Source organism: Camelina sativa, chromosome 9, assembly GCF_030686135.1.
Source record: "Camelina sativa cultivar CO46 ecotype springtype chromosome 9, ASM3068613v1".
NCBI classification, from domain to species: Eukaryota; Viridiplantae; Streptophyta; class Magnoliopsida; order Brassicales; family Brassicaceae; genus Camelina; species Camelina sativa.
Window position 1 is genome coordinate 29135705 of NC_141888.1, and position 27291 is coordinate 29162995.

Consider the following 27291-nt stretch of genomic DNA (forward strand, 5'->3'; position numbering starts at 1 on the left):
AACTATACCCTAAAACTAAACATGTCAACCCAAACCTAAAAAAATATTCTACATCCTTAAAAATTAAATTTTGTGTTTGTGGTAATTTTAGAAAAAAAAAACTTTAAAAAAATTTTAGTGGTATCTAAAGGAATTTCTCTTTAAAGTAACTCTATTAATTTTTAGTTTTACCCAAAAAAAAAATATTAATAGTAAATTTATAGGAAAATAATTTCGAAAAAATCGTTGATAATAAATAAAATATATCTTATCCACTCTCTCTTTCTCCTCGCGAAGTCTCACAAACCCCTTTTGAAAAATGATATCAGCTTATTGTTCCTCCGCCGTGGCTGTATCCGCCGCAGCCACCGCCTCTTCCTTTAACCCGTTATTCACCTCCCACTCCAATCTCCGACTCTTTTATCGCTTCACACCTAAATCCTTCAAACTCGTTGCTAATTTCCCTAATCGGCTAATCCTCCATTCGAATACCCGTCGCCACCGCTTCTTCTGCACCGCCGATACCGAAGCTAACTCAGCCGAGAGCGAAATCGAAGCTTCACTAGAAGAAGACGACGACGACGTAGAAGATGAAGGAGAAGAAGAAGTAGAGGACGAAGAAGACGCAGATGAGAAACAGACCACGGAAGCGAGTGTTGAAGAAGGAAGGCTTTACGTTGGGAACTTACCTTACACAATCACTTCCTCTGAGCTCTCTCAGATTTTTGGAGAAGCTGGCAATGTCGTCGATGTTCAGGTTTCATGAGATTTTTATCAAAGTATCGATTTGATTTGGAGAGAGTTAAGTTAAGCTAAAAAGATTGTGTTCTTTGTTGCACAGATTGTTTATGATAAAGTCACTGATAGAAGCAGAGGATTTGGATTTGTAACAATGGGAACCATTGAAGAAGCTAAAGAAGCTATTCAGATGTTTAACACTTCTGTAAGTTCTCATAATTTTTGATCAAAGATGGTTCAGCTTCTGAAGAATGTTTCTGATCTCTTGTGTATGTTTGTAGCAAATTGGTGGTAGAACGGTGAAAGTAAACTTCCCGGAGGTGCCAAGAGGTGGAGAGAGAGAAGTAATGAGAACCAAAATCCGTGATAATAACCGGAGTTATGTAGATAGTCCTCACAAGATCTATGCAGGAAACCTTGGCTGGAACTTAACTTCACAGGGTCTTAAAGATGCGTTTGGTGATCAACCTGGTGTGCTTGGTGCTAAAGTTATCTATGAAAGAAACACTGGGAGGTCTCGAGGATTTGGTTTCATCTCTTTTGAGTCAGGGGAAGATGTTCAGTCTGCTTTGGCTACCATGAATGGAGTTGTAAGGCTTCTTCTTCTCCTTCCTTGTTTGGTTGGTTGGGTGATTTGGGTTTGAGGCTCACTAGTATTTTTGGTTTTGGTTTGGTTTTTTAGGAAGTTGAAGGACGAGCGCTGAGGCTAAATTTGGCTTCAGAGAGACAGAAGCCCACTGTGTCTCCTCCTACTGTAGAAGAAGGAGTAACTGAAGAGGCCAGTCTAGAGAGTAGTGAGGTGCTTACAAACGTCAGTACATGAAGAAGCAACAGCACAATAGATTCCGGATAAGTTTCAGACTGATCAGCAGGAGGTCCAAAAGCGAAAATTTTGTTGTCTTTTTATAAATGTATTGTTGTGTTCTACTAAGAAGAAGACAATATATGAGATAGAAAACAAGAGACCATTTGTTGTAATGCGTTTAAATCCATAAATAGTGTAATGTAACGACATATCTTGATTCCAGTAAACTTCAAATTTCTGTCATGAATACTGCTAGTCAGTCTCGTTGTTCCCGGAAAGTATAGCATCTGCAGCAGCATCCAAATCCTGAGGGAAGAAGACCCTGCAGAAATATTGACAAGCCATCAGGACAAAACCATTTACATAAGAACAGTTCTTCATTCTCTGTGACCAAATCATGTGAAACTGAAATAGAGAGAACATGCCTGCAAGTGTTGTGGTACAAGGTTGAGCTAACTTGACTTATATCACCAAGTCCTTTATAGCCAGCCACTACCTCAAGAACTTGCCTGGAGATGAAAATGAGTGTCTAAGAAGTGTGCCAGAGACTGAATAATATTTTAAAGATTTGGCAAGGGTTTTTTCAAAGCTTCACTCACCGAACTAAACAAGGCTCGTTACGGCCTTTGACAAGGGATTCTTGATCATACTTCTCTTTCTTCTTGGAAGGCCAAGTCGATTTTACAAACTTCATTCCGGCGTGTGTGTTTTTGATCTCACAATATGGAGAGTCTGTTTCGATCATCATCCTCTCTACTGGTATTCCTTTCATTACATCAAGATTCTCAGCTGTTTTCAACGAGCACCCGTTCACACCTGCCAATAGAATCACATCAGCAAAACAGAAGACCAGAACAGTAATTCAGATATTCTGAACAAATGTGGTCCTTTAAAAGCCAAGAAGAGCTTAAGCCTAAAAGGCATAGTTTTTAATGGAAAATGGTGGAAGTCATTACCAAGGTACATTTGATCGAAAGAAAGAAGCTTGTCGCGGTCCAGTGCACTACCAGTAAATGAATGTGCAACTCCTCCACTGAACCTATAGTAAATCATGGACTATAGATTAAGATGACTAAAAAATGCAATCCAGGAAGGTTATCTAAACCCAACTCGTGAAAACATTAGCCTGGCGAGTTCACCTGTCTTTGTTTCTCTCAACAATTTCACAGAAATCTTCAGCAGCTGCTCGCATGTGTAGGAACATTGGTAACTTTGTAGCATATGCTAGTTCAAATTGCTTCTCAAAATACCTTTCTCAACGAAGAAAACATTGAATATTTTGTAAATAGAGAAAGAAAAGAAAACAATCAAATATGCGATAGATACAATTTTGATGATCAAACTCACTTCTTCTGTATATCAACAGGGCAGAACTGAAGCCTATCATAATCTAATCCACATTCACCAATTGCTACCACCTAAATTAATCATAAAGAACAAGAGTGTTCTGTTAAATGTTAATGGTTTACGATAGCGATATGAAACCTAATCTATTTGAAGTATCTACTAAGATTAGAAGAAGTAGCACCTTCCCTTTTTGCATCCCTTCTTTGGCTAATGAAAAAAGATCCTGGTAATGCTTTTCTGGATCACCGCTCTCTTCAAACTCCTGATGGACAAACAAAAGGATGACAATGAAGAACCAAACAGAAGACTCGAGTTTAGATTACAAGAAACTCTTTTGAGTTTTAAAAACAACAACAACAAAAGAAACTGACATTGCATCTAGTTGGATGAACACCAACAGTGCAAAACAGCCTACCTGCAAAAATGTACATCCACAATCATAATCTTCTAAAAGACTAAAACTTTCTGAGAGAAACAAAAAAAAAAAACAAACAAACCATCAGTTTCTGCAATTGCAAGAGCTTCCCTTGATTCTTCCAGTGACCCACCAGTCACCTATTCAAGAGAAATTGGAATATGTAATTACTGAATACTACCATTACTAAATCATTCAAACACAAAAGAGATCAATGAGAGTGACTCAACTATGATTCTATCGACTCCAGCAGACCAAGCCCGGTTCAAGACAGTGGCAATATCCGGAACATGACAGTTCTTGCCATGGTAAAGTCCCTTGAACATCCCATCTATTTCAATTAGACCCCAAAAAAATAATAAAATCATATTGTTCAGTACTATAATTTGATAAGAGAAGATTATGATCACAAAGTGTTTGTGGAAATGCCTCAACTAACCTGTGAAGTTAACGGCTATGTCTGATCTTACACAAACACATCAGAACGACAAAGAAACAAAAGATAAGTTACAACAGAATCTTCCTACATTAGAAAGAAGAGAATCAAACGATGAAGTGCTTCCCGAGTTTTGACTTGCCTATCATCTTCAACGACGCCATTGCGAAAGAGAAAGAGAGACAATGGCACAACGCAACACAGCACAGCCTTTTTTTTTAATTCTTGTATTACTAATGGGCTTGTCCTGCGGCCCATTTGTTTAAGTCAATTTTGCTTGATATAAGCACGGTCAAATTAAACTTTAGCTGATTGTGGAATGTGAATGATCATAATGACATTAATAGAAATTTTTTTTTTTTTTTTTTTTTTTGACAACAATAAATTAGCTCAAAAGAGCCAATTGGCATTAACAGAAAATTTCATTATTGTCTTTCGTAATTAAAAAAAAAAAAAAAAATGTCCTGATCGCATTATATACAAAGTTTAACCAAAAAAAAAAAAACATTTCAAAAGATAATAAAATTAGAAAGAAAAAACAATCTCAAAAGTCAAAACATAGATAGGCCAATGCATAGACCGAGAGAACCTATATAGCTCATAAAAAAGATTTAGCGAAGTAGCCGCCGGTTCACAGACGGAGGTGGCGGTGGCAGAGCTTGAACCGGAGTAGCTTGACGAGGCGAACCTCCACCACCCCCACCATCACTCTCCCAAGGCCTAACAGTAAACACCACAACTAGAACCACAATCATAATCAAAAGCAAAATGGCACAGCAAGTCCACTTGCGCGTATTCTTCTGATAAAACCGTGCCTTGACAAGCTTGTCAGCACCGGACCTAACAAGCGAGTTAGCTCGTTTGACATTCCCTTCAATATCATCGAGCTGTTCACCCTGGTGAACAACCAACACAGCCATGTCGAGAAACACCTGGTGCAACTCGTTCAAGCTCTTCTCAATGTCTTTCACCGCGTCATGCCTCTCTTGTATCTCGTTGATAGTGTCCAAAATCCTACCACGACCTTGTTCTTGTATCGCTTTTTGCAAAAATGTTTCACTCTCTCCTACAATTTTTTTTATTACACAATTTATCTCATCAATATCATGAAATATAAATTAACCAAAATAATCGCAATAATTATAAGAGACTAAACCTCAAAAAAATAACAATATCAAGATAAATTAACAACTTGCGCTATATTCGTGCTCTTTAACGTTTAGAATTTAAAATTTGAAATTAAACAAAAAATATTTTTTTATAGAAATTATTACCTGTGGAGATGAGGCGATCGACGGTAGCTTCGTCGGGATTTTCTCCGGTGACGGTGAAGTACATTCTCATAATAGTCTCTCTGTACTCAGTCGAGATCGTCTCTCTCACTCGATTAAAATTTTCCATAGCATCTTTAAGCTTCTTCCTCAACCCGTTAACCACCGAAGTCCTTTGCCGGTCAGACGACGAACCCGGTCCACACTCCGGTAAACCCCGGTTCACTTCATTAGCCCGATCCAAAGCCTCGAGGTTCCCTTTCACGCGCGTCGCAGTCTTAAGCGCAGCAGACACGTCAGCGTCCATCTTCCCCTTTAACTCCTTCACGGCCTTAGCGTTATGAAGCGTCTTGCTCTGCTCGTGGCTCGATCGGAGGTTGTGACAGAGACGATCGAGCTCTTTGAGGTCCTCGTTTACTTCCTCTACGTCGTGGTAGAACTTGTCGAGATTGTTCCCACCGTGACCGGTTCCGCCGGCGGAGTTTTTCGTCTTTGGCATCTCGATGCTGTGTGAGTGCGGCGGCGATGAATCGTTGGCGACGGAACTTTTGAACGAGCGGGAGAGAAGATCGTTCATGGCTAAAGAAGATCTTAGGTTAAGGAAAATTCAAAAGGAGTTGAGAAAAAAGAAAGATCTTTGATCAAAATCTTGTTTGTTACGTGTTATATAGGGTTTATTACCGAACATGTTTAGAAAAGTCCGATTGAAAACGCGGTTTTGAAATTAGGGGTTGCTGCTTTTGTCAATAAAGTTTACCTAACCGGGTTTTTTCTTGTGATTGAACCGAAACACGTTTCTTTATAACGAATCCATTTAACTAAACCATTTAGTTGGTTTAACTAAACCACGTCGGGTACCAGAAATTTTAATGTGTGCTGACTCGGTCAAATTTCACGACCTAGTCTCACAATAAAATACAGTTCTTGATAGTGCTGGGCACGGGACGGGTACCCTTAAATTTTCTCAGACCCTTAACTCGTCCCGATCCTAACGGGTAACAGAAAAAATTTACTTATACTCGACCCTTAAATAATGGGTACCCGGAAAAACGGCTCGTACCCTAGTTCTTTGATGTTGTTGTTGCTGCAAATTCTTAGTTGGTGGGTTTGGGATTGTTTAAACCAAACAGTTTGGTTAGCTTAATTGAATAGCTGAACTTAAACCGGACCAGAACTTTCCAGGATAAAGCTATGAATGTGATGTATATATTGAAAATTAAGGCAAAGTCGAAGATATTAGAAATTCAGATTAGTAGTAATAGTCGCCGAAGACAATTAAGACGGATGTTTGAATTCGTCGATGTCCATTTGTTAATTTATAATGCTAATACATTAGTTAATGACATGTTTCTTGTGGTGAATTGATTGGATAATTATAGTCTTTTTTGTCCATCCATTTGGTAGTTTCTTAATTTCTTTATCTTTTCTCCATTTTTTCTATGAAGTATATACAGTAGTTGAAACTTTAAAGGTTGGAAAAAGTTAAAGTAAACAGGTAAAACTGAACTCAAACATACCTATTTAAGTAGAATTGATAAAAATTTGTATCATCTACCATATAATATAATGCAAATTTTGAACTCTATTAATAATGGTGAGGTAGCGAGTAGCGGCGACTAACACAATCTAAAATTGCGTTTTCATTCTTATTAAGAAGTCCAAATTGGCCCATTATAATCTCCTTAAAGCCCATCATGTAACCTTATACGGTCGATTCGACCGACACGCGAAAGAGACGACGACGAGTGACGAAGCAGCGATGGGGAAAACATCGGGAGCGAAACAGGCGACTGTGGTGGTAGCAGCGTTAGCGTTCGGGTGGTTAGCCATAGAGATCGCTTTCAAGCCTTTCCTCGACAAATTCCGCTCCTCCATTGACCAATCTGACCCATCCAAAGACCCGGATGACTTCGAATCCGACGCCGCCGCCGCTACTACTAAGACCCCGTCCGACGAGGGTTTGTAAAATTAGGGTTTTTGGCTTTGCTGATTTCAATCTATATCTGTTTCGTGTATTGATGAATCTTTTGGTTTAGTATGTACCAAAAAAAATCAAAAACAGTTGCGTTACTCTATTGTCCTAATGTTTTTTTTTTTGGAAATTTCTGCTATAATCTTGAATCTATGATTGTTCAATTGCATAACAAGAAGCCTTAATCTCTAACAAATACTTAATATATGTTCTGTTACACCTTTTAGAAACTGTTTGTATCTAGTTTCAAGGTCAGAGTCAGAACCGTCAAGATAGAAGACGAGACTATGAATCCAATTACCATGAACTGACTCGTTTTCTTTACTCATTTTTGCTATAATCTTGAATCTATGATTGTTTTAAGTTCATATCGAGAAGCCTTAATCTAACCAATGCTTCAAGATGGTAAACCTGACAATTACAAGATTGGTTTTACATGGTAACCATATAAGATATATGCAGAGGGAGACGACCATAACTTCAAAAGTCATGGGGATTTTTTAATTTTGTAAGACATATAAGATAGATGTGTCAGATTGATTGAGTTACATCTTTTGTTACTAAACAAAACAAAAAAAAAAAAACTATTACGTTTTGTCCTAACACCTTTGTAGTTAACAGAGATATCTATGTTCTCGTGAAAATCTATGATCTACATTTTGTAATGTATCTGATCTACACCGAGCTCAAACAATGATAAGAAGACATCATTTTGGTACAAAAGAAAACAAAAATAATTATGTTTGTTTGTCCTAACACCATTGTAGTTAACATAGATGTCTATGTTCTCGTGGAAGCTATGGTTTTGCATTTTGTAATGTATCTGATTTACACCGAGCTCAAACAATGATAAGAAGACATCATTTTGGTACAAAAGAAAACAAAAATAACTATCTATGTTTGTCTTAACACCTTTGTAGTTAACATAGATGTCTCTGTTCTCGTGAAAAGCTATGATCTACATTTTGTAATGTATCTGATCTACACCGAGTTCAAACAATGATAAGAAGACATCTTTTTGGTACAAAACAAAACAAGATAACTATGTTTGTTTGTCTTAACACCTTTGTAGTTAACATAGATGTATATGTTCTCGTAAAAAGCTTTGATTTGCATTTTGTATTGTCTTTGCTCTACACCGAGTTCAAACAAATGATAAAAAGACACTGAAGGAGCTTTCACTGTTTTTTTTTTCATACATTGAGAGACGACGGCTTAAACTAAACACCTCTCTCAATGGATACTTACTTAGAAGTTAGAACACACAGACTTCTCACTGTTTGAAGTATGATGATTATATTCTTCAGTGATCAATATCAGATTTGAAATTTTCCTTGACATCAAGGATTCAGATGATCTCATCGTTATCATCTGTAATTGCAAGAGTTTTCAATACATGCTTTAAGTCTTAATCATCAGGTTTATCTTCCAATGACTCAACTAACCCTTTTATTTTTTAATTATGCCTCAAACCATTGTTTGATAATAATAATAATAATCGCCCCATTTCATACTCTAGCTTTTCTACACATAAATCCCAAACAGTGACTAAAAGATGAGATGGACATGTCACTGTTTTCTTTTTTTTTTTCTATTTATAAATGAAATATAGCATTTTGATGCAGTAAACTACTAAAATCATACCAAGTAGGATAAAAATCTGTAAAGGGAGACCACAACTCAAAAATCTGCTCAAGAGTCAAGTCACAGTGACTCTAAGAAGATTAACATGGGCCAGATTGAATGACTCAAACATGTTACGCCAAAAATAAAAGACTTCAATGCCTCGGTCATACTCTGATTTATCTGTAAGTTTCCATGAAAGGGATAAGTCTCTTACCACAAATTTACTCCATATAAAAAAGTTGGAATTATTTTTCCACTTTTTTTGTTAATCTATGCTTAAGTCTGAACCATTCAGCTTTTACATAGGATAATGCTTTGATTCGCATTTTCTAGTATACTTTTTGTCCTCTTCCTCTAGCCAGTGCTCAAACAATGATTAAAAAAAAACTAAAATGGACCTACCACATTTATTTATTATTATTATAAATAAATAAATCAACAGTACAATTTCACAACGAAAAGAAATGTTAAAGAAGAGACTTTGAGAGACGACGACAGAGGCAGAGCAAAGACCACACCACCAAGAAAATACATAGGAAAGAGCCACGAAAGTTAATATATTTGAAAGACTTTTTTTAGAAATCTGATGTAAACAATCCCATAAGAAACGATCATCTCTCTTGCAACACTCTCTACTCGAATCCGATCATGGACGAATGTCGATTCGAGACGAGTGAGTTACAAGCATCTTTCATGATGTCAACTCCGTTGTTTACCGATTCTTGGAGCTTTTGCAACGCCGCGAATTGCGAGGGGAATATAAAGATTCAGGACATAGACAGAATCACGTATGTTGCTGTGCCTGCGGTGCCGGTGACTCAGTTGGGGAATCTTGTGGGTTTGAAAGTCGCCGGAGATGGGCTTTTCTCTGGCTTAGCCTCTGATGAGGAGCCTCCGCCTATGGTTGACGCGGCCATGCTCAACCTCTTCTGTCAATTAAAGGTTTGTTTTCTTCTTTCTTTCTTTCTTTTATACAAATTTTACCCGATTTTAAAAATTTATTGTTTTTTACTTATTATCTTCAAGACACTTGGATTTCACTAATGAGTTCACATAGAAATCAAATTACTATAAATGCTACTGTTACAAATTCTATTACAAAGGGAGAACGAAAAAAAAAAACAGAACTAACTAACTAAATTACATATTTACATCAGATAGTTATTTGTTTGGATTTGTGAGAAAAAAAAAACTTAATTTTCTTCGACAGTTAAATTTACATATGGGCTACATGGTGGACCATATCATCATTTTTCTTTTCGCGTATAATCCTGACAAGTGTTTTTTTGTGTGTAAATTAAGTATTAAGTATTAACTATTAAGGAATATATATACATTTGTATTAAAATAATACCTCTTTAAAATTAAGTATCATTATCACCACCAACCCCCATTGCCATTAGACAATAGGCAAATAGGATAAGCAAGAAAAACTTAGATAGATAAATAAATGATTTTTCTTATAAGAAATCCTAAAAAGATTAGTCGTTTAAATATCACATAGCTTAGGGCATTTCTAAGGGCATCTTTGCTGGAGTAACGGTGAACATTTCTCAAAAAAATAAAAAAATAAATATTTTTTTTATAAATATTTTTTATATAATTTTTTTAATATATATTCCATAGAATAAATGATATCTATCTCATTTGTTGTGAGAATCGTTTTTCAACTTTCTTCCAGAAATATCGATCGTCTTTCTTTTCTCTTCTGTCTCTTTTTTTTTTTTTTTTAATACGAGTATTTAGAATTTCCCAGTGGAGATGGTCTAATCCATCTCTATATTTACCTCTAAATATAATATTTTTGAGACAAATTTATTCAACTCACATCTATTCTTGTCTCTAAAATAGAGATTGTTATATTTTTTTCTATTTATACAAAACATAAAATTTCTTTATATGTACAAAAAGTGAGAATAGAAATAATTTGAAGTAAAGTTCACCTCTCTTATAGAGTTCATCTATTTTAGTGATAAAAATAAGAAAATCTATTGGATATGGTCTATCATAATATTATGACATTGTCATGACCTCGGATATCATATTTAAGCAAGTCAAGTTGAGATTTGAGAATTTTGGTTTGTCACCCACGTCTATCCTCCCAAGTCCCAAGTGACTTTAAAGTAATTAATGGTAGCTTTATGTGCTAAACACACCTCGCCAGGTTCTTTAATGTGCGCTCAAATTTTTTATAAACCCATGAGTCCATGACTATGTGTCAGCATCATTTTGTTTTTTCCTTTTACATCCAATACTTTTACCTTTTGTTTTGTCTCTAAGAATATAACTAAATAAACAAATTCCAATTGTATTCATGAGAAGAACTTATCTTATCATATTGGGAGTTTGTTCGTTTATAATATAAGTTGGAAAAATGCTAAATTGGCAAATTAATCTCTAAATAATCTTATATGTGATCTGATTTTATAAGCTGGAGTTGGCTATAATTAGTATTGTAGTTGTAATCTTGATTAATCAACTAACTTACCACAATATCAATTGAATTAACGTATAGATCAAACAAGGATTGGAATCGGCATTGGTAGGAAAAAAGCTGGTGGTGATAACCGGCCATTCAACCGGCGGTGCATTAGCCGCTCTCACCGCACTTTGGCTTCTCTCACAACCTTCTCAGCCGTCATTCCGCCTCCTCTGTATCACCTTTGGCTCTCCTTTGCTTGGAAACCAATCTCTCTCTACATCAATCTCATGTTCACGTTTAGCACACAACTTCTCTCACGTGGTCTCCATCCACGACCGCGTTCCTAGGAGCAGCAATGAACAATTCTGGCCCTTTGGAACCTATCTCTTCTGTACTGACAATGGAGGTATCTGCCTAGACAATGCTGATTCTGTTCGTCGGATGTTTCTAATGCTTAACGCCGCGGGAACTCTAAACGCCGCGGGAACTCTAAACGCCGAGGAACAACAGAGGTATGGACACTATGTGTCCACTCTCTCTCACATGTTTCTTAAATCTAGAAACTTTCTTGGTGGGAATATATCCGAAAATAGCTATGAAGCTGGAGTTGCGTTAGCCGTTGAAGCTCTAGGATTCTCTAATGATGACCAAAGTGGTGTATTAGTCAAGGAATATATAGAAAGAGCTACAAGAATTGGTCGAGCTCCGATTCTGAGGTCGGCTGAGTTAGCTAATGAGCTTGCTAGTGTCTTGCCAGCAAGACTCGAGATTCAATGGTACAAAGATCGTTGCGACGCTTCAGAGGAGCAGCTCGGTTACTACGATTTCTTTAAACGTTATTCGTTGAAAAGAGACTTTAAGGTGAACATGAGTCGCAAAAGACTAGCTATGTTTTGGGACAGAGTGCTTGAAATGGTGGAGACGAACGAGTTGCCTTTTGATTTTCATCTAGGGAAGAAGTGGATTTACGCATCTCAATTTTATCAACTCTTAGCTGAGCCACTCGACATCGCAAATTTCTACAAAAATAGAGATATAAAGAGCGGTGGGCATTACTTGGATGAAGGGAATAGACCAAAAAGGTATGTGGTGATTGATAAGTGGTGGAAAAGAGCTGGAGAGCCTGAGAAGTGTGTGAGAAGCAGATACACTAGCACTACGCAAGATACTTGCTTTTGGGCTAAGCTTGAGGAAGCAAAAGAGTGGTTGGATGAGGTGAGAAGAGAGAGTAGTGAGGCTCAGAGGCAATCTTTGCTACGGGAAAAGATTGTTCCATTTGAGAGTTATGCCGACAAACTGAAGAGAAATAAGGAGGTTTCTTTGGATGTTTTGGCGAAGAACTCGAGTTACATTGTCTGGGTGGAGAATCTAAGAGAGTTCAGGTCGAAAATGGGTTATGGAAATGGAATTGAGATGGTTGTTGATGAAGATGACGCAATGGAGACTTAGTAGGATTAATAATGTATCTAATGTTTGATATGCTATAATAACAAACTTTATTAGTACTGTTGTTCTTCATTTCGTGTAAGACTTTCTGATTTATGTTATATCTTCAAAATCATGTATTATCATTAATGTTCAATAAGTTTTTGCAAGAGTTTCTATTAATGTAAAGTTACTGGATACTGATGTAAAACCAACATGTTGTATGATCGATAGTAAGCAAACTTTTATGATATTTTTTTATAGAATAGATAGAAAAAAAAAACGTAAGACCTACATGGGATTCTTGGAGATCCTCATTGTTCACATGATCCAAGAAGCTCTTTTCCCCATTCAGATTTTCCTTTCCAAGCTCCCTTCTTTTGTGGGTAATTAGTGAAGTTAATACAAGTCAAAGTATACAAATAGAGACAGCCCTTGTTCTTCAAAACTTGTGCTTTCCTGTTTCACATCCTCGTTTCTTAGCTTCTTTCTATTCACAGATCGTTACGCATACCTTACCACACGACGATATATGATCTGTCTACTTACAAGTTCTGATCCTTAACGGCTTTGACTAAATCTTCATCATGTGAATTTCAAATATGTTTCATAGTACTCGTTAGTATTCGTTCCTACCATATTTGATATAATATTTTACTTTATTAAAGTGATTTTACATTCTATTTAATAAACATATTTTAGAAGTCGACAAAATAGAAGACACATAGTAATCGTGCAGTCTCCATTAACTAAGCCGTACAAATAGCTCAATGTACTCCAAATAACCCATCTCTTCAAAGAGGCCATAGGCTTAGTTCGCTTCGAAACAATCTCCAAGACGATCTATTAATTAACCATTTTCTTATTCATATCTTATTATGCAAAAACATATACTGGTATTTAAATATTTTATCAAAGATTCAAAACCCTTAACCCTGTCTCCCCCAAGAAGCAACAGTGAGTGCACCCTTACGAGGCATTTGCTCCCCACACTTCCTCCACTCTTCAGCCTCCACGTGTTACACCCTCTCCACATGCACAAACTCACACACACACACATTCATGCATGCGTATATAACACATTCTCCTTGTGAGAGAGGGAGAGTGGAAGAGAGAGATATGGAGAGAACAGAGGTCATGACGTCATCGTTCATATGGCGGCCAAACGCAAACGCAAACGCTGAGATAACTCCCAGTTGTCCAAGATGTGGATCATCCAACACAAAGTTCTGTTACTACAACAACTATAGCCTCACTCAGCCTCGCTACTTCTGCAAAGGGTGCCGAAGATATTGGACTAAAGGTGGCTCCCTCCGCAATGTTCCTGTAGGGGGTGGATGTCGCAAATCCCGCCGCCCCAAATCCTCCTCTGGTAACAACACTAAAACCGGCCTAACCTCTAACTCTGGCAGCTCAGGTGGTGGTTCATCAAGCATCGATCTTGCTCTTGTTTACGCCAATTTCTTGAATCCAAAACCTGACGAATCTATACTACAAGAAAACTGCGATTTAGCCACAGTAGTCACTACGGATTTTCTTGTCGATAATCCCACCGGAACTTCGATGGACCCTTCATGGAGTATGGACATCAATGATGCTCATCATCATTATAATAATCAGGTTGAACACATTGTGGAGGAATGTGGTTATAATGGCTTGCCTCCGTTTCCTGGTGAAGAGCTTCTCTCTTTAGACACTAATGGTGTTTGGTCTGATGCTTTGTTGATTGGTCATAACCAAGTAGAGGTTGGTGTGCCTTCGGCTCAGACTGTGCATGAACCGGTGGTTCATTTCGCTGATGAATCCAATGATTCCACCAACCTATTGTTCGGAAGTTGGAGCCCTTTTGATTTCTCAGCCGATGGATGATCCTTATATATATATGCATATATAAATATATGAAGTTGTATTATTGTACCTATTATACATACATATGATATACACAATTAAATGAAATCTTATGGATCATTTTATGTAACTAAAAGAGTCGATCATTTGAGTACAAATTTAAGGGGTAATAATAATATGTATACACATAAGCTATATAATTATTTTGGTTATACTCGACCTATATGATGCTATAATTAGTCGTTTTCAAGATTTCCCCAAGAATCTCACGTGGAGGTCCTTGTCTTTGGATCCGATTGAGATTTGCTTGTTAATTACTTGAACTTGCAATTCACTGAAAGTGAGACGCACGTGTATCACGATTGCACGTGTGTGAGCTTGTTAAGTATCTCTGGCCTATGTGTGTTGTAGATCCTTCTCCAAAAAGGGAGTGTCAGAGAAAGAGCATATTTGTTCCTACTTCTCGTTCAACTCCTTTCTACATATAAAAAACTACACGTACGAACACATACATATGTACATATAGAAATAATATTGACCATTACAGATATATATGTTTACATATTGATAATGAAAGAAAAAAAAACACAAAGCAACTGGTCGCTAATCAGATATTCTTAACATTTGGGCTACATTTCAAGATTTTTTTTTTTTTTTTTTTTTTTTTAAGGATTGATTACAAGTGAGGCCATCTAACTCGTACTTTTATCAAGGATTAGTCCGTCTACATTTGTAGAACCCTCATCTTCCCATTCATATTTACAACTGTTAGAGGTATATAAATAGTAGTAATTGTGTCTAATTTTCTCAAAAACTTAATTACATAGTAGGTATTATATATTCAATTATATATGTATATATTAGGAAATCTTTTTTTGGTCAGAGAGTTAGGAAACCTACAAAAAGAATTATACTATTGTCTAACGAGAAAAAGGACTAGAATACACAGATTTGGTGAACTAGAATGGCGGTAATTACGAAAGTTGTGTTCAGCAGTAGGCAAAGAAGTTAACTTGGAAAGTTGTTTATCATCGAGCTTCGCGCGTCACACACGTTCCCCATACATCTCCACTTGATCCAAGAAATTAGTAAACTCTTATTACTATAGAAAACAGTTGTGATTTGATGTCAAAAAAAAAAACAGTTGTGCATTTAAATTTTCTTCAATAAAATGAAATAATTAAATACTATTGCCTTGTCATTTGTCAAGCCTGCTGCCAAGGTGAAGATGAGTTCTTTGTAGGAGTATATAAATAGCTTAGTAAGTACGTAACCGAAAATGTAGATTCCCATACTATAATTAAAAAAAAAAAATATATATATATATATATATATATATGTAAATCAGTTTAATAATTAAAAAAAATTGTGTTGAGTTTTATCAAATCTATAGAGATAACGTATTAACGTGGAAGTGAGTATCAGAAGTAAAGGAAATTCCGAGAAATATACCTTAGGTTTAATTTGTATATATTATGCTTCTGAGGGTAGTTTTAAGGTTAACGGAAAAAATTCACAGAGAAATATACCTTAGGTTTAATTTGTATATATTATGCTTGTGATTGGTTTTGCAACATATCCTGCATTCTCTCTCGATACAGGGATTGATCAATGACAGACCAAGGGCTTATCTTAATTGGTTTTATGCAAACCTATATAAGTAAATCTGTAAAAAAAATGCTTAACCGATGTCTTCAAGTTAAGGTTTTCTGACTTGAAAAATATCAAATCCTTTTTTCAAAATTATAGAGTGGAATCTGATTGAGTTTGCAGACTAGTTCTCTTTATAAGATTATTGCAAGTGAAGAGAGCAAACCGAAACCAAATCCTTTTTAGAGATGCTTTAAGAGTGTGTGTGTGTGTGTTCTCTCTTATTATCGGAGCATCCGCATTAGTATGCTCGTGAAATTAGCCTTAACGGTCTTTTACAACAGTGCTACATAGCCTTTAGAATTGTCGAAAGGGAAGTATTTTCTTGGTTACTGATTCCATCCAATGGTCGTAAAGGTTCATAGAAACATAAGATTAAGGAAAGGTGTAAGAAAAAAAATGTAGCGACAATTCTTTAAAACTTTTTTGTTTTATTTTTCACGCAATGTGGGTTTTCGGTTGGTGATTGTTCCAAGTCAACTACATATCAAGTAAAATCTAAAACGCTTTAAAATAAAAACAAATTCTATTCTAAATTAATTTATAACAAAGAAAACGAATATCTCTAAAACTTTGTCAAAATTAAGCTTTACAAAAAGAACAACAAGGGGACCGCGTCAATCGTTAACAACCGCCATGTAATCCGAGTCTTCGTGTCGACTTAACGTCCTTGTACATTTGAACATTACATAAAATGGAATTCATTAAATTAGAAGTTTTCTTAACCATATACTTATACACTAGTCGTTAAATGTGAACCTACTACGTACACCATCAAAGTTCAAAGATATAAGCGTATCTATCGGTGTACGCCACGCGCGTCTATTTTTCAAAATTTTAAAATGAAATAGTATTTGTCAACCGTGGATATTATTCTCTCCATACCGTTTTAACTACAAGTGCAAGTGGTGGTCGAGGCACCGCAGGACCAACTTCGTAGTTTTTAACTCTTATTTACATTGCGACATGGTTGCTCGTATCGTAAGATCTGACTTTTAATTTCATGACATTTATTATATGTACAACTAAGAAGAAGTATTCTTTAAAATATATACAAGTCCCTGATATAGCCAAATAAAGTGAGAATGACGGTCAATACTCAGCTGCTGTTGTCTTACTTTTTCCCAATCGGGTCATATTTTTCTGGTGGTTAAATGATTTACAATAAGTAGAAAGAGGCATCAAATCATAAATTGCTATGTTCCAGTTTGATCTTTTAAGACTTTAACTACGAAACGCCTGTAGACTTTAACTACGATAAAGTAAAAGAATATGGAGCCAAAAAAAAACCACTGTTGGGAGAGTAAAATCTAATGTAATCAAAATAAACTTTATATGGGTGATTTTTAAGAAATTTATATTGAACTTATAGCCCAAAAAAATAATTATTTAACATTTTTCCACGTAAAACGACACTGTACTCATGTTCACACCAATGCCTTGTTCCCTTATTGCTATAACCAAGGTGTATAGATACAGAGATTCTTCCTATATTATATTGCAATAACGTGCTTTGGATTCCTATATATACTGGTCTCCAAAAACAGAAAATTCTGAATGCGAAGCTTATTTTTTTAACAAATCTTCAGTTTGTATCTACGTTTCAGCTCTCTTTCCATTTGATCTACCGATAATGAAATGTCTATAGATCGTTAGAATGTACATTTCAGGGTAAGGGAATATAGATTAAAAATTTTAACTGCATGAATGGTCTGAAAAATAAAATGATTTCAGTATTCATGACGAGTGCATGCAAAAAGCACATATGAATGATTTTTGGAATCAGAAAACAAATCTTAATTAAGAAAAAGATAGTCGTCGAATGAAAATACGACACATGTGGCCGAGATCGATAATGGAACCCATAGGCCAATAGTGGAATTAGCGATGTAGAAACGTACCGACACAAAATCCGCAATGTTACTTCCGCGGACATCAATTAAATGGTCAGAAACGTTACACATGACGTATACAAATCTCTAAAAGTAATGGTTTACGCAGATCTATGATGTAAACTTTTAGGTTTATCCACTCAATAAAAATGAGAAGTTGAAAGAGATGTTTTCTATAATTAGTGTGGAAATGAACAAAAAGAATACAAATAAGGAGCCTTTAACACTAATGAAAGCAAGTGGGGGAAAATAGCCATGTAACATGTGAATCAATTTATTTCTTTGCAGTTAATTTCTTGTAATTTCATGAAAAGTATTCACTCTTATCTATATGATGATGAACACTGGACAGATATAACCAAAACAAAAGAAAATCTGAGTTTGAACAAAAATAAACCACTCTTCTTTGTTTTTAAATGAACTTATGCGAAGAAGAACTCCCAAAGAACTGTTTGTATCTGATGAGAATTAATCAAACATATATGTGGTTCTATCTGGCTGTTCAAGCAGGATACGAATCATACAAATTTCTTGGAACACAAGGTGATTCCCTCCAAACCCTAGCGTGAAGCTTAAGCAATTCCTTCGCCTTTTCTTTAGTCTTGTTACCGCAACTAACTTGAAGCACTAAACACAGTTTAGCTACAACTCCAAGTTGCAACATCTCCTGCAACAAAGACGGTGTTGCACAGAACCTCCCAACCGAAAGCAAAACCCTGACCGCCCTTTCGCTAGTTATTTGTGAGACCCTCAATATCTTCTTAGACACAAGGGCAATAGCCGCACCGTGATTCAAGAACTCAGATCTCCCCTCTGCACACTGACATAACATATCAAGAACCACCATGGCCATCTCTAAATTTCTTCTCTCAGATGAGAAAGTCTCATCCATTAAAAGCTCGATTATCATTGAGATCACTCCAGCTTCCACGGCCTTGTGTCTATTCCTTCCCCATGGACATATGATCACCAAAATCTGCATTGCTGATCTCGTGGCCTTGTGAGAGATCTGGTCATGCAAGATCTGAAGGACCTCAGCAAAAAGCTCTCGCTCCAACAATATTATCTGCATTGGATCCGCAACTTCAAGGATCTTCTTGAGAAGCAAAGCGGCGTAGGCTCTTGACTCGTATATCCCACGTTGCATAATCTTGGTCAACGTTTTCACAAGATTTGTTCCTTTCTTGTTGTTTAAAAGACTCTTGAGGGCTGTCTCTGACGTTTCTAGGTGGTAGAGTAAGCTTAGGGCTTCGTCCATCAAGCTTCTTGAAGAATCAAATCTATTTTCCAACATGTTTGACTGGCACATGTCGTTGAGGTTGGAAGAAGAAAGCGAAGAAGAAGGAGAGTTGTAAGTATCTACGGAGTTGCTTACGATATTTGCCAAGAACTCCGGAACTTCTGCGGCTTCTAAGCACCGCTTGTTCGTAGTATTCTCCGATACTATTTGACGTAGTCGTTTGAGGCATTTGACTTGGTTTTGATGCGAAGATGATGAATCTTTGATGAGCTTTTCGATCTCGGCTTTACAGATCGGAGGTTTTGGAGTTGGGATCCTCTCGATACCGTATGATGCGTTGAGCGTACACCAAGACTGGATCAGACGGCGAAGAGTGTGGTTTGGGGTGAGATCGGATTCGGTAATGACTTGTTTGGTTACCGGACATGTGTTTTTCTTACCAGAGAATAGCCATTTCTCGATGCTGTCTCTGTCGTATGTTATTCCGGTGGAAACTATCACCGGATCCTTCATGATATCTAGAGATATCGGGCAGAGAAAGAAGGAAGGAATCTCTATCTCTTGATCCATTTGACACGCCGAAAAATATGAGAAAATTAGAGAAGTATAAACTTGATGAATAGATATCGACGAATGAATCTCAAAGAAATGAAACTTTTCTTATAATGTGTAGTAGCTGAGATTTAAGAGATATGTGGATTGGTTTTAATACGTTAGCAAGAAGAGAGATGAAGGGTTGGGACTTTAAATATAAAGGAGTAGAGGAAAATATTCAGAATAATTACAAAAGTCAAAACACGGAAAATACAAGTATTGTTAAACTCTTTTTGGATAGCTGTCGCTATTTATTATTTTTGTATGCTTTTATAGAACGAACGAGGAACGCATAGAGAGAGATTTGACTTTTTTTTTTTTTTTTTTTCTTATTGGGTGGTGTAACGAAAAAAAAAAACTAAATAATCAAGTTGTATAGGAAAAGTGAGACGTATGAAGAGTGTTGACTTGTCAAAAGAGATGCGATTACGGCGAAGAAAGTGTAAATAGTAACGAAGTCATTGGGGATTGGTTGTGGCGGTGTTGAACACAAATAGGTTGTCTGCTTTGTGTCTCTTTTTACTCACATGCCTTAATTGCTGATTCCTCCACTTTTTTTGCCATCCCCCATTGACTTTTTTTATATTATGTCTTCAATTTTTCCGAAAGGCAAAATGAAAACTAAAATTGGCAGGCTTATTTTCAAACTATAGTAAACATTACTGTTATCAACCGAAAGGTAGATGCATGAAGATTTTTGGGTTTTTTTTTTTTTTTGTCAACAGAAGTAAGATTATTGTTTTGGTGCCGACAAAACCTAAAGTGCCATTAACGGTCCGTTGTTGGATTTGTACATTGTTTTGGGCTGCAACTTTTATGACACCTTTTGGACCCCCATACTCCCTTGTTATGCTCTACTTTTTGTCTAGGCGCTTCCTTTCACAATATTTTGGATATTGGTACTTTCAGTTAATTTTCCTTTTAATTCCATACATTGTATGTACGTTGGCTTTTTTTTGATATTAGTGCCAATGGATATTTGACATATGCCTACCTGGTGGCAAATACCTAAACCATATGCGGCTTTTTTAAAAAAAAATCTTGATGAAGTTTCGGTATTCTTTAAACCAGTGGCATGTGATCCCATATCCAAAAAGTCGACGTCCCTTCAAAACGAGAATCAAACTAAACGTCAATGTCCTAAATAATGTTAACTTTTAGAAGATTATATAAATTGCTACGTACTAATTCGAAACTCACTTGGGTAAACCATAATGTATTAGAAATTTCTCTGTTTACCAAAAAATATATACTGCCTTATATGTATATATATATATATATCAGATATTTCTCACAAAACTTATTATTAATGTTATGAATGCGGATTCAGGTTTCAAGTTGCTCTAGCTAGGCACAGTAGATTTTACATAATGCTTTTAGGGATATTCACAACTTGTTGAGATATGTTAGTGGTAAAAGCATATAGTATCAAATTTTTTCGTAAGAAAATAACAAAAAAATAATACTCCCTCCGATCCGAATTAAGTGTCGTTTTAGGAGTAATTTTTATTTTCTTATTAAGGCCCTGATTGAGCCTACTTTTAAGACTTTAAAAAATTTTAAAGTCATGACAGCCATTTTTTTGCCAATCAGGCTTTTTTGCCTTTTAATTTTTTAAAAGTTTTAAAAGTCACTTTTTTATTTCTCTTCCTTGTTTTTCTCTTTTTTTTTAAGCGTCAAATTCATGCTTTAAAACAAAACAATTTTTAAAGCATTCTTTTTTTCATCTTTTTATATTTAAAAGCTCTTCAAAAGTATATATAAATATTTTACATATTTTATTTTTATAAATTAATTATTCTCATTTTTTTCTCTTTCTTTTAAGATCCATTTCAATAATAAATTTTATTTTTTCATCATCATCACTAATAATACTATAAAAGAGTTTATGAAATTCATCATTAATAAGAGAATAACATTCAAACAATGCATTGATTAGTGGTTAATAGATTTTTGACTGCTCATATAACTACCCAATAGAAAAAAAACATTCAAAACAATTAAAAGACACTATTGATATTTGCTAGTATAATCAAGAATCAATCACCAAAAACAAAAGAAAAATCAGAATATTGTTAGCGAAATTTTATATTGACTATTGTATTATTACTATCTTTTAATTTATTGTTGAACTGTATTGTTACCGAAAATTATTCTTATAGTTGTTTGTTTTTAATTAGTTTACAAACAAAATTTCATATTTGATTGATTTATATTTTTTAAAATTTTAATTTATCATTAATAAAATTTATTTTGTCATTAAAATGTTATATAAATTAATTTCTGACATAATATATATTTATTATTAATACTTATAATAATAATAATAAAAATAACAGCTACAGCTTTAAAAGTTGTTGGTAAACAATCAGATTTTAACAGTTAAAGTTTCTACAGTCAAAACATCTACAGCCAAATTCTCTACAGCTAAAATTTTAAAGTCAAAGTCTTTACAGCCAAAAGTAACAGCCGTTACCAATCAGGCCTAAGTGTCGTTCTCTGTTATCAATGTGATAATACTAATAAAATTACTAATATAACCTTAACTAAATTAACACAAATTACTAGTAAAACTGAAAATAACAAATCTTGGAACGATTGCATCTTCAGGGGAATGACCAAGACCTTCCAGTTTGATGACTTCCATGAACTGAGAATGAAATCAACACCAACCATTACTTCAACTTAAATTATGGAGATAGTAGAAGAAACAATTAAGGGTATCGAAGAAACTTGAACTAACCTCTTCATGCTCGATAGTATGAGCAAGTGGAAGTATAACTTGCCCTCCAAATCCTCCAACTCAGGCACTACAAGGCCCCACTTTAACTGCTGCAGCTAAATACGCATCCATATGAATTGGTTAACATTTAACAGACCAAATATCTAAAAAGTTTGGTTAACATTTCCAAGATACTGATTGATCCATTAGAATTGGTGCAGAGAGAGGGTTGTTACCTCCAAATCCATATGATCCACTATGTGTATGATTGAGCCACCACCATCACAAGGCCGTATCAAGTACCCACTGGGAAGCATCTCTGCTCTAACAAAATTCTGAACCAGTGGCATACTAGGACCGTTCTGAGTGCTCTTAAGAGATCTCTCACACACCTATAAAATTTGTTACTCAGTGAGAAAAGGATCAACATGAATAAGAAAACCAGCACACAAGAAAAAAGTATATACTTAGAGCTACATACCACAAGGCTTTGATCTCAGAATGCAAGCTTAGGAGAATAAATGAGTTTAATTAACATACTGCCTAGCCATGGATGCTTAGTCATCGTGTTTATGGGGAAGCAACTCCTCCATCACCAAAGCTTGTCTAAACTCATCAACCGCCTGAAGCTCCTCTACATCACGAACATCCTCGATGGAGACAGAACTGACACGAACATCGCTTTTTCTTCTTTCCTTCTTGAGAGAATGCTTGAACTTTGTGGAGGCATTGATTTCTTTCTTTTTCAAAGAGCAGAATCTTGTTCTCCTCTCATCTTCTGAGTTCTCAAAATCAGACTTTCTTTCCTTTTTCTCATCATTGCTCATAATTCCCTCAAAACCTGTAGTATATAAAAAAAAAACCCTCTTTACCAATCCAAAAACTTTCAAGAACAACAACAAACAGCTGAAACTATGACCTAACTTGCAGAACCCTAAGAACCCACTAGGAAAAAAACGAAATTGCAGAGAGTTTCACTTCTCATTACTCAAATAAATCTTAAAAAACAAATACTCCTCTCTCTATGGCCTTTATGCTTTTAGTGTGAAACACTAGAAAACTCAACACCCAGCAATAAAATAAGATGGATTGAAAGAGAAGAAAGCAGATCTGATATACTTACATGGCCTTGCGAATCTAACTTTCTTGCATTAACCAGAAACACTCTTGAAATTTCGCAAAAACAAAAAAAAAATTAACGATAAAGGAACAAAATTTCAGAAGTAAAAGGTGGAGTAGAATTCAGAGCTAACTATGGGAAAACATTGGTTGAGCTTGCTGGAAAATCAAAGGAGGCGGAGGGAAGAAGCTCACCGTCTAAAAGTCAATTACAAAACAAAAGAGGAAGCTTCACACCACATTTTGATTTTGATTTTGCGATAGGAAAAGAGGAAGCTTCGTTTCTCCATATCCAGAGGGCGAAAGAAATCGATGGATGAAGTTTATTTTTTTTTAAAGGAAAAAATTGGAGGAATTGAGTTTGTGACAGAGGTGATCGGAGAAAACGAAGATAACCGGGGATGAGAAAAGGAGTTCGATGGAGGTGGTGACAGAAAAAAAAAAAGCTCAAATTAATTTATTAAATAAAAGATAAATAAAAAAAATTGTAAATTAGTTTTAATTCTGAGGTCAAATTAGTCAAACACTTTCTTAATCTACGAGAATTTCTCCAGAACGACACTTAATTCGGATCGGAGGGAGTAATAATAATACTAACAAAAGTGGGCTGTTTTGTTTCTGTCAAAAACAACTTGCTAGTGCTAGGTACCACTTTGTGTTTTCCAAAAAACATCTTTCGGTTCCAATGTTTTCGCTATTAAAATTTGCATATATTACGAAGTAAAAAAAAAAGAGTTTTTATAGCTTAATTATATGATTAATAAAACCATAATATTGTTTATGTAGTAACGTTTATAATTTTCTTAGAGAAGTAAGGAATGGAAAGTGTATGATGAAGTTCTTCTTGAATCTTTGATTCTCTTTTTTTTTTTGAGAAAAAATCAATTTGTAAAGATCGAGAGTCTTTGATTGTTGGGTTGAGCCATTTGTTTTTTACATGGTCTCTTCTGCCTATGTTATTATTTGTTTCTAGCTCAGTGGCGGACCTAGAAAATTTATTCGCTGGGGGCAAATATATAACAAAAATTTAAATATTAATATCTTAAATAACATATAAAATTGTCATATGAAAACTCTCAAATATCTTATAAAACTATCCTACGCTCATTCAACATCTGAAACCTTTCTATCACTTTTTCATTTGTGACAGAATCAAGTAACTTTTTTTCAATATAGCAAACAAGACAATCACTTAGAAACTGGTCTCCAATTCTATTGCGTGTAGTCGTCTTCACCAATTTCATTGCCGAAAAACATCTCTCAACACTTGCTGTTGCAACTGGTAAAGTTAAGACCAACTTCAAAAGCCTGTAAACCAAAGGATGTGCAAGATGCTTTTGGGTTTTTACCATTAAACAAGAAAGATCTCCAAGACTTTTCAAGTTTTTAAATCTTTCATCTCTGCGTACATTGTCAATGTAGATATCAAGATGCTGCTCAAGACACAAAGTCTCCCCATAACTAAAGTCATCTGGATAAAACTTAACCAACTTCACCAACTTTTCCTTGTCAAACTCGCAAAATGAATCAAGAGGACTTAAAGAAGCCATACATATAAGTAGATCAGTGTTTACCTCCGTAAAACGATCATTGAACTCCTAAAGCTGTAAGTCTAGAATAGTGTAGAAGCAGTTAACCTTATAATGATGCAAGTTGGTTATATAGGTTTTCCTTCTTGGTTTCCTTGGATCAACAAAGACGTCTTCCATGACAAGCATTTCAGCATTATGTTTCTCGCAAAAAGATGAAACTTTATTCATAAGTGAATCCCATCCATTATCCCTAAGCTTTTGCAATTCTCCCTTAGTAGATTCCACCAATGACATGGCATTCAAAATATCTTGATCTTTCCTTTGCAAAGCCATTGACAAATTCTCAGTTAATCCCAAAATAAGTAGCATTAGTTGCATGTAGAACACACAATCAAAAGTGTGAAAGTACTTGAGAAGACCATAGGCTTGACGTTTTTTGGAGTCTTCAACGCCTTCATTTTGGATATACTCAAGAACCTCAATGATAGTAGAAAACAACTCAACTAATCGTTCCAATGTTTTCTGATGAGAACCCCATCGAGTATTTCCAGGTCTTTGAAGCGAAATTTCTTGATTCAATCATGTACCAGTGTTAATCTCACCTCTACTAATTCCTTCCTGCACTTTTCTTCGATAATTTTCTCGAATCATATCTTGCCTTTTGCAAGAAGCTCCAACTACATTCAATAATGTAGAAATCATATCAAAAAAATCACCAACCTCAAAGTGTTTTTTAGCGATAGCAACCACCACCAACTGGAGTTGATGAGCAAAGCAATGAACATAATACGCAGCATTATTTTCTCTAACAACCAATGCTCTCAAGCCATTAAATTCCCCCTTCATGTTGCTTGCTCCATCATAGCCTTGCCCTCGCAGCCTTTTCAGGCTCAACCCGTATTTAGCAAACAAATTATCAATAGCAGACTTCAAAGATGCAGATGACGTTTCTTTTACATGAACAACTCCAATAAACCTTTCTTTCACTGCTCCGCTCTTATCAACAAATCGGAATACAACAGCCATTTGTTCTTTGTGAGATATATCTGCAGACTCATCAACTAACAGACCAAACACACCATAATCAATTTCTTCAATAATTGACTTCACTACTTCTTCTGCAAAACAATTCACGATCTCTTTCTGAATCTTTGGAGAAATCATCTGGTTATTTTTTGGAGCATTATTCAAAATAACCTTACTTATAGCATCATTTTGTTCTCCTGTGTATTTCACGAGTTGCAAGAAATTTCCTCTATTGGCAGATTCTTCTGACTCATCGTGACCACGAAAAGACAATCTTTGTCGCAACAAATATCTGGAAACATCAATTGAAGCATTTAAATGAATGCGATAAAAGCATAATCATCAGTGTTTGCCAAAAGAAAAAAAAAGCATAACCATCGATTAAACATATATCTGCCAATAAAAAACAGTAATTCAAATACACTTATAATGTTTCATCGTTCTGAAATAATATAAACCAAACAATAAAAGTGTCGAACTGTTGATAAAAAGTTATAAAGGAGCAAAGAAAAAATAATTTACCAGTTTTCTGTTTTTTCCTCTGCAAAACGCTAGGACGTGAAAGAGAGACGACAAAAAATTAATTTAGGGTTTTAATTTGTAAAGCTAATTAGTTTTAGTTTACAAATTAGACTTTTATTTATTTTAAAATATTAATAATGTGGGCTTTTGGCCTTCTAAAAAGTTTAAACAAAAGATGGTTGGACCATTGAGACAAAAGTTAATTTTGCATTCGATGATGGGGACAGTTTTTTTGTTTTTGGTGGTGGCAATTATTTACATTTATAAAAAAATCAATAAAAACTCATATATTTTTTTTTTTTACTGGTGGCAGCTGCCACCACCTTGGTTGCCGTAGGTCCGCCCCTGTTCTAGCTCATGAGCATAGTATGACAGAATCACAGAACTGAAGTGAACTATTTCCATTTTATTACTCCATTAAGATATCATTAGAAAATAGAAATAAGTTAGGCAACTCATGAGCACGATTCAGAATTATGAACAAGTTGCAACCATGCTACTAATCAGGGATTTATTCAACTACAAAATAATAAGTAATCTACATAGAAAATTGACTTCCATATTGAGGATATATATATTTATTTGGATTATGTACAGATAGCTCTGTTCCATTCTTTGAGCCGAGCGTCGGTCATATATTGCAGCCAATTAATAAAGTTTAAGCATATAATATACGTATGCTGACAAAACACAGTATATACGTATACGTA

At 35.4% G+C, this 27291-nt stretch overlaps 6 protein-coding genes, 1 long non-coding RNA gene and 2 pseudogenes across 10 annotated transcripts; 4 read left to right on the forward strand and 5 right to left on the reverse strand.

Moving 5' to 3' along the window:
• The first annotated feature begins 45 nt into the window (after positions 1–45).
• Positions 46–1765, forward strand: LOC104711791 (RNA-binding protein CP33, chloroplastic). Its single transcript, XM_010428553.3, has 4 exons — positions 46–736; positions 821–922; positions 999–1307; positions 1400–1765. Exons 1-4 carry the CDS (start codon positions 299–301, stop codon positions 1538–1540), a joined length of 990 nt encoding a protein of 329 aa, XP_010426855.2. The 5' UTR covers positions 46–298; the 3' UTR covers positions 1541–1765.
• LOC104711790 (uncharacterized) lies at positions 1600–3971 on the reverse strand. Of its 3 annotated transcripts, XM_010428552.3 has the most exons (12): positions 3863–3970; positions 3724–3744; positions 3515–3615; positions 3367–3424; positions 3241–3284; positions 3051–3131; positions 2870–2940; positions 2662–2772; positions 2479–2561; positions 2122–2338; positions 1948–2031; positions 1600–1844 (listed from the first exon to the last, which is right to left on the reverse strand). In XM_010428552.3, the coding sequence occupies exons 1-12, from the start codon at positions 3882–3884 to the stop codon at positions 1775–1777; spliced, it is 963 nt and encodes a 320-aa protein (XP_010426854.2). In that variant the 5' UTR covers positions 3885–3970; the 3' UTR covers positions 1600–1774. The 3 variants fall into 3 exon arrangements, with proteins under 3 accessions (XP_010426854.2, XP_087320429.1, XP_087320430.1); XM_087464303.1 differs by lacking the exon at positions 3724–3744 and having other exon boundaries at positions 3844–3971; XM_087464304.1 differs by lacking the exons at positions 3241–3284; positions 3724–3744 and having other exon boundaries at positions 3844–3910.
• Positions 3972–4123: 152 nt separating this feature from the next.
• LOC104711792 (syntaxin-122) lies at positions 4124–5703 on the reverse strand. The gene is made up of 2 exons (XM_010428555.3): positions 4995–5703; positions 4124–4786 (listed from the first exon to the last, which is right to left on the reverse strand). The coding sequence occupies exons 1-2, from the start codon at positions 5566–5568 to the stop codon at positions 4332–4334; spliced, it is 1029 nt and encodes a 342-aa protein (XP_010426857.1). The 5' UTR covers positions 5569–5703; the 3' UTR covers positions 4124–4331.
• A 921-nt stretch (positions 5704–6624) lies between these two features.
• Positions 6625–7132, forward strand: LOC109126522 (outer envelope membrane protein 7). The gene has a single exon (XM_019230157.2). It carries the CDS (start codon positions 6751–6753, stop codon positions 6955–6957), a length of 207 nt encoding a protein of 68 aa, XP_019085702.1. The 5' UTR covers positions 6625–6750; the 3' UTR covers positions 6958–7132.
• A 1856-nt stretch (positions 7133–8988) lies between these two features.
• On the forward strand, positions 8989–12619 carry LOC104711793 (lipase-like PAD4). Its single transcript, XM_010428556.3, has 2 exons — positions 8989–9531; positions 11105–12619. Exons 1-2 carry the CDS (start codon positions 9238–9240, stop codon positions 12458–12460), a joined length of 1650 nt encoding a protein of 549 aa, XP_010426858.2. The 5' UTR covers positions 8989–9237; the 3' UTR covers positions 12461–12619.
• A 598-nt stretch (positions 12620–13217) lies between these two features.
• On the forward strand, positions 13218–14414 carry LOC104711794 (dof zinc finger protein DOF3.5 pseudogene; annotated as a pseudogene). The gene has a single exon (XR_015567350.1). The product of XR_015567350.1 is annotated as a dof zinc finger protein DOF3.5 pseudogene (transcript).
• A 3662-nt stretch (positions 14415–18076) lies between these two features.
• Positions 18077–19881, reverse strand: LOC104711795 (E3 ubiquitin-protein ligase PUB22). The gene has a single exon (XM_010428558.2). It carries the CDS (start codon positions 19634–19636, stop codon positions 18329–18331), a length of 1308 nt encoding a protein of 435 aa, XP_010426860.1. The 5' UTR covers positions 19637–19881; the 3' UTR covers positions 18077–18328.
• A 2229-nt stretch (positions 19882–22110) lies between these two features.
• Positions 22111–23220, reverse strand: LOC147938944 (uncharacterized). The gene is made up of 4 exons (XR_015565361.1): positions 22864–23220; positions 22619–22774; positions 22404–22498; positions 22111–22310 (listed from the first exon to the last, which is right to left on the reverse strand). It is a non-coding gene; the product is annotated as an uncharacterized LOC147938944 (long non-coding RNA).
• A 1366-nt stretch (positions 23221–24586) lies between these two features.
• On the reverse strand, positions 24587–26383 carry LOC104715583 (uncharacterized; annotated as a pseudogene).
• Between the last annotated feature and the right edge of the window lie 908 nt (positions 26384–27291).